Source organism: Ovis canadensis, chromosome 17, assembly GCF_042477335.2.
Source record: "Ovis canadensis isolate MfBH-ARS-UI-01 breed Bighorn chromosome 17, ARS-UI_OviCan_v2, whole genome shotgun sequence".
Classification (NCBI taxonomy): Eukaryota; Metazoa; Chordata; class Mammalia; order Artiodactyla; family Bovidae; genus Ovis; species Ovis canadensis.
In genome coordinates, this window is record NC_091261.1 from 20,355,907 (window position 1) to 20,374,242 (window position 18,336).

General features: G+C 44.7%; 1 protein-coding gene across 4 annotated transcripts in view; it reads left to right on the forward strand.

Moving 5' to 3' along the window:
* Positions 1-18,336, forward strand: part of NR3C2 (nuclear receptor subfamily 3 group C member 2) — a 436,667-nt gene that overhangs the window by 383,630 nt on the left and 34,701 nt on the right. For all 4 annotated transcript variants that reach the window (XM_069556741.1, XM_069556742.1, XM_069556738.1 and 1 more), the window contains exons 7-8: positions 4,870-5,000; positions 11,737-11,894. In XM_069556741.1, coding sequence (XP_069412842.1) covers positions 4,870-5,000; positions 11,737-11,894 — 289 coding nt within the window. The remainder of the gene's footprint in view (positions 1-4,869; positions 5,001-11,736; positions 11,895-18,336) is intronic.

Consider the following 18,336-nt stretch of genomic DNA (forward strand, 5'->3'; position numbering starts at 1 on the left):
TTTGAGGAAAGACTAAAGTGTTTCTAGGCACCTAGCCTGCCGTTTCCGAAGGAGGAAATGGCAGTGTGCTCTAATATTCTTGCCTGGGAAATCCCTGGGACTGAGCAGCCTGGCAGGCTCCAGTCCGTGGGGTCGCAAAGACTCAGACACGATTCAGCAAGCAAGCCCAAGACAGGAAAAACATTGAAATCAAAACGCCGTAGACATTAAACAGATTACACAGAAAAATAAAAAAAAATATTAGAAAACAGATGAGAAAACCACCTAGAATGTCATGCGGGTGTGCGTGCTGAATCGCTTCAGTTATGTCGACTCCTTGTGACCCTATGGTCCATAGACCGCCAGGCCCCTCTGCCCATGGGGTTCTCCAGGTAAGAATATGTATGTGAGTGGGTTGCCGTGCCCTCCTCCAGGGGATCTTCCCGACCCCAGGGTCAAACCCACATCTCTTTTGTGTCCTGCATTGGCAGGCGGGTTCTTTACCACTAAGCCACCTGGGATGCAGTACAAAGAGATGAGAAGATAGAAAATATGAAACAGTGGTTAATGCAGAAGATTCAGTGAGAAGGCCTAACCCACGAGTAGGAGTTCAAAAAGGAAAAATGGGGGGATGGAGTGATATTTGAAGAAACAATGTCTAAGAACATTTCAGAACTGAAGAAATAACTGCATTGTCAAATCAAATAAGGACACTGAATCCTGAGCAACAGGAGTAAAAATAAGTGTATACTTCAGTTCCTCATATTGAAACTGCAGGCATCAAAATAAACAGCAAGTTTTTATTAAGCTACCAAGAGAAAGTACTAGTTCTCTCCCTATAAGGGAAAGACAATTAGACCAACAAGAAATTTCCTAGAAGTGGTGGTGAAGATCCAGGTGTAGTGGAATACTATCTTCAAAGTACCGAAGGAGGTTACCACACTAGAAATCTATAACACGTTAATCATTCCAGAATGCAGGTGAAATAAAAAACACTTTCAGGCATAGCAAGACTGAAAGATTCAGTATTGAGTGATTGACTGCTGCAGAATTTAATTATATATGTGTATATATATATTCTTCAGTAAGAAATTGAACCAACCCACTAGTAAGGAGTGAGGTGCAGTTAACAGCGGTGATCAAGGAAATAACATTTGTAACTCTAAACAGACATGAGGTGTGGATGTGAGAGAGAGAGAGAGAGAGAGAGAGAGAGAGAGAGAGAGAGACTTCGGCAGTAATTTGAAAACTAGTGGAAGTTTAAATTCTGAAGAGCGATATCATGAAAATGGGAAGCAGTAAACCAAAGATAAAGTACTCTACATTTTTTCTTTTCCTCATGGAAAAGCTGTTGATTAACTTTAGATTTTTAAATATGCACGTTCATAACTTAATTATTTTAAGAGTAAAAATAGAATGTGAACCTTCTAAATCCAGTAGATGAGCAAATAAATTTTTTTTAAGCTGGACCCATTTAATAAAAGGAAACGAAGTAGAAAGAAGGAAAGGAGGAGAGGAAGTTAAAATGGTAGGAAAAAATTCCAAATAAATCAATAATCATGATAAATGAAAACAGATTAAACCAAGCTATTATAAAACAGAGACTCTCAGACTTTTTAAATTCAGCTTTTTGCTGTTTGTAAGCAACTTGTGTGAAATATAATTATGTGGGGACTTTGTAAACAAGGGATTTTTTTTTAAAGGGCATTCCAGGCAAATTCTTTTTTTTTTTTTCCTTTTGACTGCACCATGTGGCTTGTGGAATCCTAGTTCCCTGACCAGGGATGGAGCCTGGGCCCTCTCAGTGAGAGCACAGAGTCCTTACCACTGGACCACTAGAGACGTCCCCAGGCAAATTCTAAAGAGAGAGCAAAAGAAAGAGCCAGAGGGAATAAGGAAGAAACAATATTGATATCAGACAAAAATTATAAGGCAAAAAAATTATGAATAAAGATTGGTGATAGAAGGAGGAAAAAAGCTTAAGGTATTTAAAGATATGAAAAGACAAATCACAAAAGAAGAAACTCAAATGGTCAAAAAACATTTGAAAAATGTTCAGCCTGCTGGTGATCATGACCCTGCAAATAAAGGCAATAGTGGGCCTAACCTTTCAGCCCTCATCAAGTAGCAGAAACAATTCAAACGGGTTAATGACGAGTGTTGGCCGGACTTGGAACAAAAGGACATCTCATCTCCTCCTGGTTGGAATGAAAGCAGCAGCTGTGCACACATCCATGACTCAGCAGTTCTATTTTCATCCTATATCCTAGAGAAACACCCAAGGATGTCCCTGGGGCCTCATCTGTAATAGCCATAAAGCGGAAACAACCCCAGTGTCCATCCGGAGTGGAAGGGATTAGCAAACTGTGGTGTGTTCAGACAAATGAAAGGCGCTGCAGAGAAAATGACTTCACTTGGAGTTACCTGTATTAAAACAGATACAGCGCAGAATCACAACGTTGAGTAAAAATAAGTTGCAGAAGGAGGTGCATACCTAATTTTAACTTTACATAAAACAAAGTGGTACTGGGCGCTGTTTTTATGAATACATACGTGTGTGTACAGTGTACATATCTGAGAGGAAATGGGAATCTCCCAAGGTGGGTGGCTCCCTTCGTGAGTGAGGAAGATGAATGGGACGAGGAGGGAGGCAGAGCAGGACTTAACTAGGCCGCGTTCCCTTTTTAAAGATCTGAAGCAAGTATGGCAAAGATATTAGCATATATTTGCATTCTTAATTCTTCATGGTGGCTCCGTAGTCTCCCGCTGTTTTTCTCTGTGTGTTTGGGTTTGGATATGTGTGCAAGTGTTTTGAAAATATTTCCTTAATTAGAAATGGCTCCCCGAAAGACAGATACCAAGTGATACCACTTATATACGGAATCTAAAATATGACCCAAGTGAACCTATCTGTGAAACAAAAGCAGACTCGCAGATAGAGAGAACAGACTAGTAGTTGCCAAGGCGGGTGGGTGGGGAAGGACTGGAAGTTTGGGATTAGCAGACGCAAAGCATGCTATATAGAATGGATAAACCGCAGGGTCCTACTGCAGCACAGGGGACTATATTCGATACCCACAATGAACCATAGTGGAAAACAATATGAAAAAGAACGTGTGTGTGTGTATAGATATGTATAACTGAATCACTTTGCTGCAGAACAGAAATTAGCACAGCATTGTAAATCAACTATACTTCAGTTAAAAGGATTTCCCTGGCAGTCCAGTGGTTAAGACTCTGTGCTCCCAATGCAGGGGTCACAGGTTTGATCCCTGGTAGGGAAAATAAGATCCAACATGCTGCATTTTTTATTAAAATTTTAATTAAATTCAAAATTTCATAAATTAAAAAAAATTATTTTAATTTTTAATGGTTAAAAATATCTCCTGGCTTATTACGGGGAAAGAAAAACATACAGCAGTAATACCAAGAAAATGACGAGTTTTTTACAAATGGCTTTTAGAGAGAATTTTGCCATTGGAATCCAAGAGTGCACTCTGGAAGAGGGATCCCAGGGTGGCTTTGCCACAGACACTCACCTGCGTTCAGTCACTCATAGAAGTGGATCAGCCATCATCAACTCCTCTGTGTCTATGGCCTGAGTCAACAGGCCTGTTTCTCACTGTTGCTGCTAAGTCGCTTCAGTCGTGTCCGACTCTGTGCAACCCCATAGACGGCAGCCCACCAGGCTCCCCTGTCCCTGGGATTCTCCAGGCAAGAACACTGGAGTGGGTTGCTATTTCCTTCTCTAATGCATGAAAGTGAAAAGTGAAAGTGAAGTTGCCCAGTCGTGCCCGACTCTTGGCGACCCCATGGACTGCAGCCTACCAGGCTCCTCTGTCCATGGAATTTTCCAGGCACTGTTTTTCACTCATTTCTTTCTGGTCATCATAACTTGGTACTTACCCAGGGCCTCCCAGAGGATTTATCACTTTGAGGAAAAACATCTGAGCAATTAAATGATGCCTGCCTGCCTTCTCATGGAAAGAGATAATCATGACTTCTGTTGTATATCTTGTGGATTTTTATGGAAACACTGGATTTGGGCATAGAGAGTGGCTCTGTTGGTTGGTTGAATGGACATGTGTATGTTTCATACAGATTCCCAAATCATCTTCTCCTGGACCAGAGAGGTTCCATTTGAGGAATCTTTTTAAATGTTGTCTGATTTCCCTTCATTTTTCAAAATTCGGTTTCTCTTTTTTTAAGTCTTTATTGAATTTGCTACAGTATTGCTTCTATTTTATGTTTTGGGTTTTTGGCCACAAGGCCTGTGGGATCTCAGCTTTCCAACCAGGGGTTGTACCCACATCCACTGCCTTGGAATGTGAAGTCTTAACCACTGAACTTTCAGGGAAGTGCCTGGTTTGTCTTCTTAAATGTGTTGCTGCAAAGCATTAGCAGGCACATTTCACGACCTCGATGGGAGGGAAATGGAGGTCCATGTGGAAATGAGACTGGTCATCCTTGTCATGTTTCCATAGCATCCAACACAGCTCTTCCAAACAGTAAGGGCTTGGAATCTCTGGGCTTCACCCCACGTCACAGCAGCGTCTCCACTCCGTGGACGATCTCAGGATCACACACAGCACCATCACACATTATCACCCTTGATGTAAAGTGCAGTCATGGCACACTTTGAAAAAGGTTGGTTTCGGTGCTTCTGACATTCTCCCAGGGGACGAATAAACAGCCTGGCTAGGTTGGTCGAGAGGCAGTTTACCAGTCACCGTGTGAGGCAGCTGACTTCTCTTGCAAATACACGCCTGCTCTGCATTGAAGCCAAAGGCATAACTCAGACTCAGATTTCTCTGTGGGCTCCCTGGGGCTGCTGGTCTGGGTCTGGTCCTGGACCTCCCAATCTCAGATGTCTTTGCTTTTCCTTTGCAGAGAGAAGATGCACCAGTCTGCCATGTATGAGCTCTGCCAGGGGATGCACCAGATCAGCCTTCAGTTTGTCCGGCTGCAGCTCACCTTCGAGGAGTACACCGTAATGAAAGTGTTGCTGCTGCTGAGCACAAGTAAATTGATGTCCAACTGGCACTTTTTTACACTGTCACATCATCTTCCCTTTCGGAGACTAGCCTATTTCTAGGGCCAGGTAGTCAGTATTTAAAAGAAAAAAAAAAAAAAAAAGAGGAGGTGGGCAGAGGGCTTTGGTGCAGGATGAATTAAGTTACTTGCAGAGTTTGGGTGGTGCATCTGCCTTGATCCCTTCACCCATCTGGCCACTAAGGATTCGTTAAGTGTCTGTTATGTGTATGGTCGGACTGGGCAGTTCAGGAACTACCCGGGGAGTTTTTGTTTTTCTCGTTCAGTTGCTGAGTGATGTCCCGATTCTTTGCGACCCCATAAACTGCAGCACGCCAGTCTTCCCTGTCCTTCACTATCTCCCATAAGATAAATTCAAGGTAATTTTAATACACTGTGGAAAGTGATTGTCTGCCATGATAAAGACTTGTCCTGGGGACTCAGAGGAGGGAAGCACATGCTCACTTCTTGGCATCGGAGGACTCTTGATGAAGCTTCATCTCAGAGAGCTTTGCCAAGGTGAGGGATTGAGTCCGAGGCATGAGCTGACCTCCCTGCTGGGGAGCATGAGAGAGCATGGTGGTGTGGGAAGCAGACCCACATAATAGTGCTTAGCTCTGGGGAGTTGTTTTGCCTGTTTATGATTTTTGTTTTTTATCTCATTTATGTATCCACTAATTTTTCAAGTCATATCAGGTACTGTTGGATTGGGGAGGCATGGTTGCCCTGTAGATTGAACTGGAAGATTCCCACCTCTTGAAGACATCTGCTGTCTATTAGGCAAGCAGGGGAGTGTGGTCCAGAAGGCTCTGGGCAGCGGGCTGACATGGCCCAAGGGGTCCTTCATGGCTTTGTGAAGATGTGTCTGGCAGTAGATAGACTAAAGGAAAGGGAATGGGATGAGGAGAGAGAGAGGCCAAGTCAGACAGAGAACTGAGCCAGACTGGAAGCCCAGAGACCTGCTGTGAGGCTGTTGAAATAACAGCTTGAATACTGGTGTATTCTTGCCTGCGAAATCCCACGGACAGAGGAGTCTGGCGGGCTATAGTCCACGGGGTCACGAAGAGTCAGACATGACTGAGCGACTACACTTTCACTTTCTTAATGGTGGTGGGTAGCTTGCTGACAGCACCAGATGCATTTGAGACACACTGCAGAGTCAGCCTTGACGAGATCGGGGCACAAAATGGTCTGGATCAGAAGCAACCCGGGTTTTGAGGGCAGAGATGATTGTGAGGTGGTAGTGATACTGTGAGGAGAAATGCGTTCTTGTTGGGATTGGAGCGGATTTTACGGAGGTAAAATGACTTCTCCAGGTGGCTGAGTGGTAAAGAACCCACCTGCCAATGCAGGAGATACAGGAGATGTGGGTTCCACCCCTGGGTCAGGAAGATCCCCTGCAGGATGTGATGGCAGCCCACTCCAGTCTCCTTGCCTGGAGAATCTGATGGACAGAGGAGCCTGACGGGCTTCAGTCCATGGGGTTGCAAAGAGTTGGACATGACTGAGGGACTGAGTGTGCATAGCCTCAGAGAGAGGCCTAAAGAGGGGGAAACTGGGGGACTTGAACTCAGGAAACAAATTTGGGTATTGACATATAAGCTTGACATGATCCTTGTTGAACAGGAAAGTCCAATGGCAAGTGGGGTTGCCGAGGCACGGGAAGAAGCGGGAAGAAGACCCACTGAGGTGCTGGAAAGGAGGAACGCAGCGCTGAGGGACGGGGAGAGCCATCAGGGAGACAGAGGAGCTGGCAGAGGGCCAAGAGTTCAAGGCTTCCCAGAGGCGCGACTCGTAGCAGAGCTTCCAGTAGAAGCCAGGAATGCTGACAGAAGCCCACTGGGGTTGACCATGCGGCATCAGGCAGGTGCCAGGCGGCCAGGGACTTGCAGATCGATGGGAAGCTGCTTCGGACATCTGGAGCCAAGCATGAGAGGAGAGACCACAATGGCAGAAGGAGCCAGAAGAGACGAGGGAGGCAGGGTCAGCCTTGGCAGGGATGCTGAACGCTTCTTCCCCTGACAGCAGCCCAAGCCTTTCCAAACAGAGGGGAAGGAATCTGAGGAAGCTCTCATCAGATGAGGGTGAGGCTGGGATGGTGGCAGGAGACAGGCTGGAGAGGAAATCCCAGAACTGAGTGCCGTGACCACTGAAGAGAAGGAGAAGTGTTCTGGGTGCCAGGATACCAGGGCGAGTGGCGCCGACTTCGGAGGAGGAGAGGCTGTTGCGTGACCCCTGGGAAGCTGAAAGCAGCATCTGAGACATGCCCAGCCCTCCCCCCAGGGCCCAGGAGTTAGTGGCTGCAGTGAAGGGTTTTCAGTAGAGCTATTTGGAAGTGAGTGGTATGAGCAGCCAAGCATCTTGGATAGAATGGATAAGAAAAGATGCTGATCCCAGCACAGAGGGATGGGGTCTGGGGAAGAGTGAAGCCTGCACCTAGCAGGGCAGGAAGCGGGGAGGCAGGGGTTGATGTGTCAGTATCCGCTCTACACACACCTAGCGTCTCTCGGTTTCCAAAGAGGTTTTCCATCCATCATCTGATTTAATGCTGCAAGACTGCTAACTTGTCTAAAGTGGACAAAACAGAGGCGTGCAGGTGTGACTTGTGCAGCCTTCTTGGTGAATTAGGACTCAGACCCAGGGCTTTGGCCTTCCCTTCCAGCCGGATGCAAGGGTGGAAAGCAGGCTGGCAACAGGGGACAGCCGCAGGGAGGGGGCGGGTGAGCCGGCTGGGCTGCACTCCAGCAGCGAGACGGACCAGCAGCCTGGGAGGGCGGTGGGTTCACCGTGTCTCAGCTGTGTTTCGCTTGGCCAGCAAGGCTTTTCAGGTTGCTTTCGGCCTCTTGTCGTGTTTGACTTTCATGGACTTTGATTGCACAGGCAGCCCGTGCTCTCCCCAGTTTACCGCAGGCCCCACCAGTCCTCAGTACCCACCGCTCCTCACTGTATGCTCAGCCCACATTCAGGAGCTTGTGTTTGCAATCCTCTGTCCACAGGCTCAGTAGAACCAAGCTCTTCTCCCTGCTCCATTGTTCTTCAAGGTTTCTGAGGCTCCCAGCTTATCCTTTCTAGAACATAACTTGGGAAATGTACTTTTAGTTCCCTGCCCAGGGATTGAACCTGCACCCTCAGCTGTGAAAGCAGAGTCCTAACCTCTGGACTGCCACAGAATCCCCTGGAAATGTACTCTTTAAATTCAGCAGCAGTGATTTTAGTCCCCTTTCCAAGCTGTATCATTAACCGTTAGAAGAAATTTTAAAAAAGAAAAAAGGAAAAAAATATCAGATGGGTGATAGAATTTAAATTTTTTTCTAAAAATGTTCATGATAATAATCCTTTGTAAACATTGGCCACTCAGTTGTTATTGGTGTCTTGTCCTTTTACATCCATTTAATCAGTCAACCTTACAATCAATTCTGATACTATTTAGCTCCCCAAATTAATTTATTAGCTTCCAGGTAATTCAGTACATTCAAGGCTGATTTTTATTGATGCAGAAAAAGCAAAATGAAAAACCAGAACAGAAGTAAAGAATTGTATAAATCATGAAAACTTCAGGCTCTAGTAAGCTTATCTTGCTAATCTCTGATAGAGTGTATGAAAATTTTTCTTCTTATTTAGAAGGTTACATTATACACCTGATGTCCGGTATATGAGGAAAGTTAAGCTGTGACATCAAGATCATGTTCTTTTTGCTCACACAGGAAAGCAAACCAGCTTCCCACCCAGCTGTCTCTTTGCTCTTCTCCAGCCCATGGATTCTGGATGGTTTCCATGAGCCCGGCTGCATTTAATAAGTAAATTCAGAGAATCTAGGCAGACCTCCAAAATTTGAGGTTTTGCCTAAGTTCTCTTTTATTTGTGGGTCTGTTTCAACTTCTAAAATATCTGGTTGGGAAACTGGTACAATATATTTCAGTCACAGCAGTAAAACACAAGTAATATTTGACACAAGTTGATCATACTCTTGAGAATTTTTGATAACACAACTGTCAGAAATAGGAAAGCTTTTGGTTGATCTCAGTAGCTGCACCAAATAGCACTGAAACATAGTCATGAAATGTACTCACTCCATTCTAATTTTAGGTAATTTTTTAAATGTGTTATATCCATAAGTATCTGTATTGAAAAATGAAAGGTTTACTCCATAACATTTTGAAACTTAAAAAAAATGTGTATCAATAAGTGGGCTGTGAAAGCTTTTATATATAAACTCTCAGTTTCTTTTATAAAGTTTTGGGTTAATCATAAAATTTTGGTAGAAAGTGAATCTGTAGTTTCACAGTTAACACTCTACCTATTACCATTCTTCTTTATGTTTTTTAAATACTTTTAAAACAAGGGTTTAATTTGAAAGAAAAAAACTGTTACATAATGAAGGACATTTAATTCTGATTGTGAATGTCAAATATTTGAAACCACAACTAATATTGTGGCAGCCGCAGGAATGTGTGCAGTGCCTACAAGGGATTTATTTTTTCCCCTCGAAAATAGAGTTACGATAAACCACAAACCAAAAACCTCAACAATTAAAACTCAAGGAGGTCATTAATATCATGTGTGAAGTTAATTTGCAAGATAATCCATATCTTTATATAGGACAACAGGGTTTATTTGGGAGCAGTGGTATTCTTGACTCCCGGGGTTACATGTAACACTCAAAAACATACTTAGCTGTTCTGAAGAGCTGATGACCCAAGTGAATTTTTATTGCTGCCACTTACGATAAATGAGCAAATAGCATGTGCAATTGAGAAATGAAAGTTAGAGCAATTTCATACTCAGACTATTACTATCACAAGATGAATTTTTCTCATCTTCATCTTCCAAAAATGGAAGTCCTCAGTGACTGTTTGTCAGAGTTAAAGCATAAGTGCTTATTGGCTGTAGTGAACAAAAGCAAACACGTAGGTCGATTTTCAGAGGGAGCCTCTGTAGGTTATGCTCTGCCCTCCATCTCCTCGCAGAATGCAGGCACAGGTTGCTCCCTGTCTCCATAAACCATGTTCACATGTGTCCTGGGAAAGATCATCTCCTTTCCGGTCCCAGAAGCACTCATTATGCTTACAGGTGCTGAATTTCAAAGTATTATTTTCAGTGAGATGTTTCTCATTTAATTAGAAAAAACTAGCAACTCTATGGAGAAGGCAGTGGCACCCCACTCCAGTACTCTTGCCTGGAAAATCCCATGGACGAAGGAGCCTGGTGGGCTGCAGTCCATGGGGTCGCAGAGGGTCGGACACGACTAAGCGACTTCACTTTGACTTTTCACTTTCATGCACTGGAGAAGGAAATGGCAACCCACTCCAGTGTGCTTGCCTGGAGAACCCTAGGGACGGGGGAGCCTGGTGGGCTGCCGTCTGTGGGGTCACACAGAGTCGGACACGACTGAAGTGACTTAGCAGCAGCAGCAACTCTATAGGCCTTCCCTGGTGGCTCAGATGGTAAAGAATCTGCCTGCATGCAGGAGACCCAGGTTCAGTCCCTGGGTTGGGAAGATCCCCTGGAGAAGGAAATGGCACCCGACTCCAGTATTCCTGCCTGAGAATTCCATGGACGGAGGAGCCTGGCGGGCTACACTCCATGGGGTCGCAAAAGTCTGACATGACTGTGTGTGCACACACATGCACACAGGGATGCTGTATACAGGGAAAGCAGAAAACATACTTCTCAATTTTCTCTTATTGAAGATAAAGGTGAATGTGATTTCTCCACTTTGGGAGTTTTTGATCTTGTTTTGTATGTAGAGCACTGTCCTGTTACCCATCACACACACAAATCTGGGCACAGACCTGCCAGCAGGCTGTCTGGGTGGTCACGTGACAGTGCCTCAGTGGTCATGTGATCCTAGCACAACAAGAATAGGAAGTGCTTCTTTGCAGCATGTCCTCCCCCGATAGACAGCCAGTTTCCCCAAGTGTCTTTGACATTTGAACTTGAATTTCTAATTTCAGCTCCAGCTTAGATTGTCTGTGTTTCTTCCAGTTGTCCTGAAAAATCAAAGTATATTTTCCTACATCAGAGGTATTGGCAAGTAAGGGTTCATAAAACCTTTGATGACAGGCCACAGGATAGTGTAGCATTGTGTTTAAGAGACAGGCATGGGAAGCAGACCTAGGTTTCTACTCTTTCTCTGCCATGTATTTATTGTGTCCTTAGGCTAGTGATTAAACCTCCAATCTTCAGCTTCCACATCTGTGGAATGAGGATAATATAATGATTGTGTCATAAGATTGACGTCAAGATGAAGCAAGTGAATATAAGCAAAGTGCATTCTAACATACACCTGCTAAGCCAGTTACTTGTTTGTATGTGTGTGTACAGAGGTTAACCGTTATATAGCTGCCATGTTTACTCATAAGGGATTCCCCAGTGGCTCAGTGGCAGAGAATCCTCCTGCAGTACAGGAGATGCAGGAGACGCAGGTTCGATCCCTGGGTCAGGAAGATCCCCCAGAGAAGGAACTGGCTGCCCATTCCAGTATTCTGGCCGGAAAAATCCCATGGACAAAGGAAGAGGAGCCTGGCAGGCTGCAGTCTGTGGGGTCACACAGAGTCAGACACAACTGAACCCACACACATATTCATAAATGCAGTAAGCAAGATTCAGTGTCAGTCTCAAAGTGTGAGCCTCACGACCTCAAAATAGCCTAAGCCATTTAACCACGAAGATGCTAAAGCTGATTTCCACTTTGAGAACTTACATGTCTGTATTCCTTCACCACAGTTCCAAAGGATGGCCTCAAAAGCCAGGCTGCGTTTGAAGAAATGAGGACAAATTACATCAAGGAGCTGAGAAAGATGGTAACAAAGTGCCCCAGCAACTCTGGGCAGAGCTGGCAGAGGTTCTACCAACTGACCAAGCTTCTGGACTCCATGCATGACGTAAGTAGAGCCTCTTGGCGTCTGTCAGCCACACACTGGACCCAGGGAAACCGGAGAGCTGAGAAAGTTCTTGAGGCTTTGGGAAGAACACGGGTATATTATCCACAGGAGGCAACGAGAGGTTAAAAACTGATTAGGGGACTTCCCTTTCAATCCAGTGATTAAGGCTCTATACTTCCAATACAGTTCCATTCCTGATCAGGGGACTAGGATCCCAACATTTTTAATTAAAAAAAAAAACTGATTAGGAAGAAATTTTTTTTTCAGAATACCTTTGAAACAAACTTCATTTAAAGTGAAAGGTGTGGCTCTTTCCCCTCCTGAGCAGAGTGTAAGAGAAATGGGCGCCATCGTGGCAAAACCCTGAGCTTGGGGCCAGAGAAGGAAGGGCCTCAGATTTGCTGCAGGTGTCCGGTCGAGTTTCTCATTTCTGCTGGCAACTTAGGAAATGTTTGGTTAATGGGAATGTTTGCTTTAACATTGCATAAATAATGTCCATCTTCTACAACTGTTCATCTCATAACCCAATCTTTCAAAAACATTATTAGTGGTCCAGGGCCAGCTGGGATCATCGCATTCTTTGCCAGATTCAGAATCTTATACTCACTGTTCTTCATAGGAGTCACCTTTCCTGTCTTGTGTAAATATGCAAAGTAAACTCTTGAGCTTGTTTCTAATTTACTGAATTACAGATGTAGTCAAGGTGTTAGCACTTTCTACAAAATACTGATTCGAATAACTTGGTTTGTCATGTCACTTAAAATGTGCTTCTCATTTCATTTTGCAAGCAGTTTCTTCAGTTCTGGTTCAAAAAATGTTGTACAGGGTCATGCTAATTTAACATTTTTATATTTGCTTTCTTTTGGAGCATTTATTGCCCAAATTCAGTCCATGTGATTTGGATAAGAAATCCTTTTTCAACTATTTCTGTGTTGCTGAGGACAGTGTTGACAGGCTTGATGACCAATATTATAATTGGGTTGCTACTGAAATAATGGTTCATCCTTTAGAGATTTGTCTATGCCACTGGAATGGTATGTCTTTTGGGGTTGGTTGATAAAAGAATGTCGCTTTCCAGGGTTTTTACACTGAAGACCCAGTACATATCACACTGGCCTTTATTTTCTCTGAACATTTCCCATGATAAGAGTCAAATTCCCACAAGGTGAATTCAGTGATAGATAGTTGGGCTAGTTATCAGTGGCCTCAAAGCATGGCTTACTGGAAAATCTCAGGGATAATGAATGATGGGCCACAAGACTTTGGGGAACACAGCCAACAATGCTGTCCACAACTCTCACAAAAGGAAGGAAAGGAAAGTAGAGCATGAGGCAGGGTCATCCACCCAGGAATCAGGAGCACTGTTACTCTCTCCTGTTGGTTTTGTTGAAAGCCTTTCTTAGTGGAGCTGTTGCAGAAAGGGAGACCCCTTCCAGGATCGAGGGGCTTCCCTTGCAGCTCAGTCAGTAAAGAATCTGCCTGCAATGCAGGAGACCTGGGTTCAATCCCTAGGTTGGGAAGATCCCCTGGAGAAGGAAATGGCAGCGCACTCCAGTATCCTTGCCGAGAAAATCTCATGGACAGAGGAGCCTGGTGGGCTGTAGCCCATGGGGTCGCAAAGACTCAGAAAGGACTGAGCGACTAACCCTTCCTTCCTTCCTTCCAGGATCAAGAGTGGGCTCTTGTCTGACACTCAGAAATGAATTATCCAAAAACACGTGCATGCGGAGAAAGCCAAAGACTTTACTGGGAAGGGCGCCTGGGTGGAGAGCAGGAGGCTAGGGAGCCAGGAGGACTGTTCTGCCACGTTGCTCGAAGTCTCGGGTTTTATAGTAATGGGGTCAGTTCCCAGGTTGTCTCTGGCCAGTTATTCTTCATTCTGACTCAGAGTCCTTCCTGGTGGCATGCGCCTCATTCAGCCAAGATGGATTCCAGCGAGCAGGATTCCGGAAGGTTGTTAGGACATGTGGCATCTCCTTTAGACCTTTCCCAAACGCTTCCAGTCGGTGGTGGCTTGTTAGTTCTGTGTCCCACAGGACCTCCTGCTGTTGAATAACTCATGCAGATGGTTACTATGGTGGCTTGCCAGGGCGGGCGGTGTCAGTCACTGTTTCTCCTAGCAGACCTGGGCTGGGGGCAGGGGGCCGGGGAGCAGAAGGTGTGATTCTTTCTTGATGAATTATGTTATTCATGCAAATGATCGGGCAGGCACAAGTGCAGTTGTAAAATGAGTGTGTAATTGGCACCATGTAATCTCATGAAAAAGGTGATACGCTTTGAAGTACTTTGCATATAATGAGACTTAACAACAGAAGTTAAAACTTGTTTATCTACAGCCTTAAAGAATCTCAATGCCTTTGGGAATCTCAGTGCCCAGTGGGATGGTGAAAACCCCCAGAGGCCACACCAGTAGTCAAGGTGTCAAACCGTCCTCTGCTGGCTTGTTTTTAGCACCAGCTCAGTCAGCTGATTGCCAGTGGCTACTCAGTAAGCAGTTGCCAAATGTCTAAATCATAATTGATGATTTCCTGCCAGACCCGCCCCCCCCCCCCCCCCCCCCCCCCGCCCCAGAGCAAATCAGTGTCTTGTTGTTCAGTTGCTAAGTCATGTCTGACTCTTTGCCACCCCGTGGGCTGCAGCATGCTAGCCTCCTCTGGCCTTCACTGCCTCCCAGAGTTTGCTCAGATTCATGACCTTCGAGTTGGTGATGCTCTCTGACCATCTTATCCTCTGCTCCTCCCTTTTCCTTTTGCCTTCCCAGCATCAAGATCTTTTCCAATGAATCGGCTCTTCATATCAGGTGACCAAAGTAATGGAACTTTGGCATCAGTCCTCCCTATGAATATGTTTTTAGTATTTTTTTTATTACAGTGAAATTGATACAAAATAAGCTGAATGTACTTAAAGCATGGATGTTTGAGACATGTATACACCCATGAAACAATTATTGAAATCAAGACAGCAGGCATCCCCATCACTCCAGAAGTTCTCTTGCGCCTTTTTAGAAAATTGAAGTATACTTGATTTACACCGTTGTTAATTTCTGCTGTACAGCAAAGTGCCTCAGTTATGCATATATAAATATATTCTTTTCTGCTATCTTTTATCACAGACTATTGAACACATCCCCTGGGCTCTACAGTAGACTTTGGTGTTCATCCATCAGCTGTCCTGCTGCCGCCCCTCCCCAGTTGCTTTCTGGGTTGCTTTCCGGCAGTGTAGGTTGGGTGATACATGTCAGTGGAATCATGTTAGTGGACATACGTTAGTGATACATGTTATGGGATCATACAGTGTTATAGTATGTGGCCTGTTGTATCTGGCTTCCTTCACTTGGCATAATTATTTGGGGTTTCATCCACAGTGTTGCCATATAGCAATACTTTATTCTTACTTATTGCTGACTGACCTCCCATTGTGAAGATAATCCACAGTTTGGTGGTCCCGTCACCCATTGATGGACATTTGGATTGTTTCCGAATTAGGGACAATTTCAGAGTAAGTTGGGCTTCCTTGATAGCTCAGCTGGTAAAGAATCTACCTGCAATGCAGGAGACCCTGGTTCGATTCCTGGGTTGGGATGATCCCCTGAAGAAGAGATAGGCTACCCACTCCAGTATTCTCGAGCTTCCCTGGTGGCTCAGACAGTAAAGAATCCTCCTGCAATGCTGGAGACCTGGGTTCGATCCCTGGGTTAGGAAGATCCCCCTGGAGGAGGGCATGGCAACCCACTTCAGTATTCTTGCCTGGAGAAGCCCCATGGACAAAGGAGCCTGGCGGGCTATAGTCCACGGGGTTTCAAAGAGTCGGACACAACTGAGCGACTAAGCACACACACAAAGCTGTGCACCGTGTGTGTGTCGATATATGGACACTGCTTTCTTTTTCTTGAGTGAATAACTAGCGGCCGTGGAAGACCTGGGTCACGTGGTAGGTCATATGGTATTTTCCAAAGTGGCTGCATAGTTGTGCATTCCCTCGAGAAGTGTGTGTGAATACAGATTGCCCCACATCCTTGCTGACATGCAGTATCATTGGTCTTTTTAGTTTTAGCATTCTAATAGCCGTGTGGTGATGTCTCCCTGGAAAGTAAGTGTTAGTCGCTCAGTCGTGTGTCTGACTCTTTAGGACCCGTCTTTGTGACTATAGCCCTCCAGGCTCCTCTGTCCATGGAATTTTCTGGGCAAGAATACTGCAGTGGGTTACCATTTTCTATTCCAGGATAGAGTTGTTGCGAAGATAACAATAGTGGTTGGTTTAGTCACTAAGTCATGTCCACCTCTCTGCAAGCCCATGGACTCTAGCCCACCAGGCTCTTCTGTCCATGGGATTTCCCAGGCAAGAATACTGGAGTGGATAGACATTTCCTTCTCCAGGGGATCTTCTGACCCAGAGAGATCAAACCCTGAGTCTCCTGCACTGCAGCAGATTCTTTATTGTCTGAGCCACCAAGGAAGCCCCAGAGTCTCCCTATGGTTTTGATTTGCATTTCCCTCATGATTAATGAATGATCTTTTCGTATGCTTCTTTACCATCTCTGTGTCCTCTTTGCTGAAATATCTGTCCAACTATTTCTCATTTTTAAAAACTAGGATGTTTGCTTGTAATTGGATTGTTGAGTTTTGGGAGTTCTTTGTATATTCTGGATACAGTTCCTTTGTAAGACGTATAACTTGCAAGTATTTTTTCTCTGTGGCTTATCTCTTTATTCTCTTATCAATGTCTTTTGAAGAGCAGGGATTTTCAGTTCTAAGAAAGTTCAGTTGATTATTTTTTCTTTCATGAATCATGTTTTTGGTGTAGCTAAGAATTCCTTGTCTACGCCAACATCGCAAAGCTTTTCTATTTTGTTCTAGAGGTCACTGTCCTTCATTGACTGATACGTAGTATCTCAAAAACCATTTTTATGTTGTTTTGGGTGGAAGGGTAGATCTAATCCACCTGACTCCACTTTTGCTGGAAGGAGAATGTTCTTTGGGGAACCACTGGAGTCACTTTAAGTCTGAAACCTTTAATTTTAAACAATCAGAGATGTTTGCCCTTAGAAGTAGCTTAACAGAAGCATCTTCAATGCTCTATTTATTAATATATTCCCATCCCAGACAGAACATTGAAAAACGCATTGTAAGTCTGGAGGGACCTTTCTAACATTCACGCTTACTCAGACTTGAGACTGCCTGCAGCTTTTTCATTAGAGTAAATTAGTGAGTCAACATTTGTGGAATTTTCTTCCAGGGAACAAAGAGCTACAGGAGGACTGGCTCTGTACTCAGAGCCTCGTTCTGGTCACTTGGTGGAAAAAGAGCATGTGTTCTTGAGAGTCACACAAACAAGAACCTTGTGCCTGTAAATCCAAGTTCTGTTTGAATAGCATGCCTAGTATGCCTGGCCTCGGGACACACTTATCTGGGGACACATCTACACAATGCTCGGGACATACGGTTTTCTCCCAAATGGTGCGCATGTGTGTTGGCAGAACAGGGCCAGGGTGAGTGAAGGAACAGTGTCTGAAAGATCAGGTTGGGAGTCAAGTATTTGAACTGGTCAGCAACTTAAATGAATCCCAAGCCCTCCGAACACCAGTCTCCCTCCCAAAAAAGGTTCAAAGAAAGCAGTTGTGGCCAGGCTTCTAGGGATGGATGTGTTTTTGCATTCTAAATGGGTGTTATATGTAAAGCACACAGATTCCTTATTCTTCCAGAGAGAATTGAGAATTACTAGTCACTTTCTTCCCTGATGGCTCAGCAGGTAAAGATCTCCTGCAGTGCAGGAGACGGAGATGCGGGTTCACTCCCTGGGTTTGGACGATCACCTGGAGGAATACTTGAAATGGCAACCCACTCCACTATTCTTGCCTGGAAAATCCCATGGACAGAGGAGCCTGGTGGGCTACAGTCCATGTGGTCGCAAAAAGTTGGACATGGCTGAACAACTCGGTACACACAGGCACTTTCTAGGTATTTCTAGGAGTGGCAGTTAATTTCCTATCAGTGAAGAAGGCACATTTCTCATGAATTTATTGGCAACTTCTATTCATTCATGGAGATCGAGGCCTATTTATGCTATGATCAGGTTGTAGAACAGCTGCTGCTGCTGCTGCTGCTGCTGCTGCTGCTGCTGCTGCTGCTGCTGCTGCTGCTGCTGCTGCTGTTAAGTTGCCTCAGTCGTGTCCGACTCTGTGCGACCCATAGACAGAAGCCCACCAGGCTCCCCTGTCCCTAGGATTCTTGAGGCAAAAACACTAGAGTGGGTTGCCATTTCCTTCTCCAGTGCATGAACAGCTAGTAAACATTAAAGGATGATAGTAATAGAATTTCTCAGAAGCAAAAATGTTACCCTTTCTCTGTTAAGTAGTATCAAGGTCATAGCATTGTAATTGACTTTATTTCCGTGTATATGATATGTTGCCTCATGCCTAGCAAAACTGTTGTGACTGCAGAGG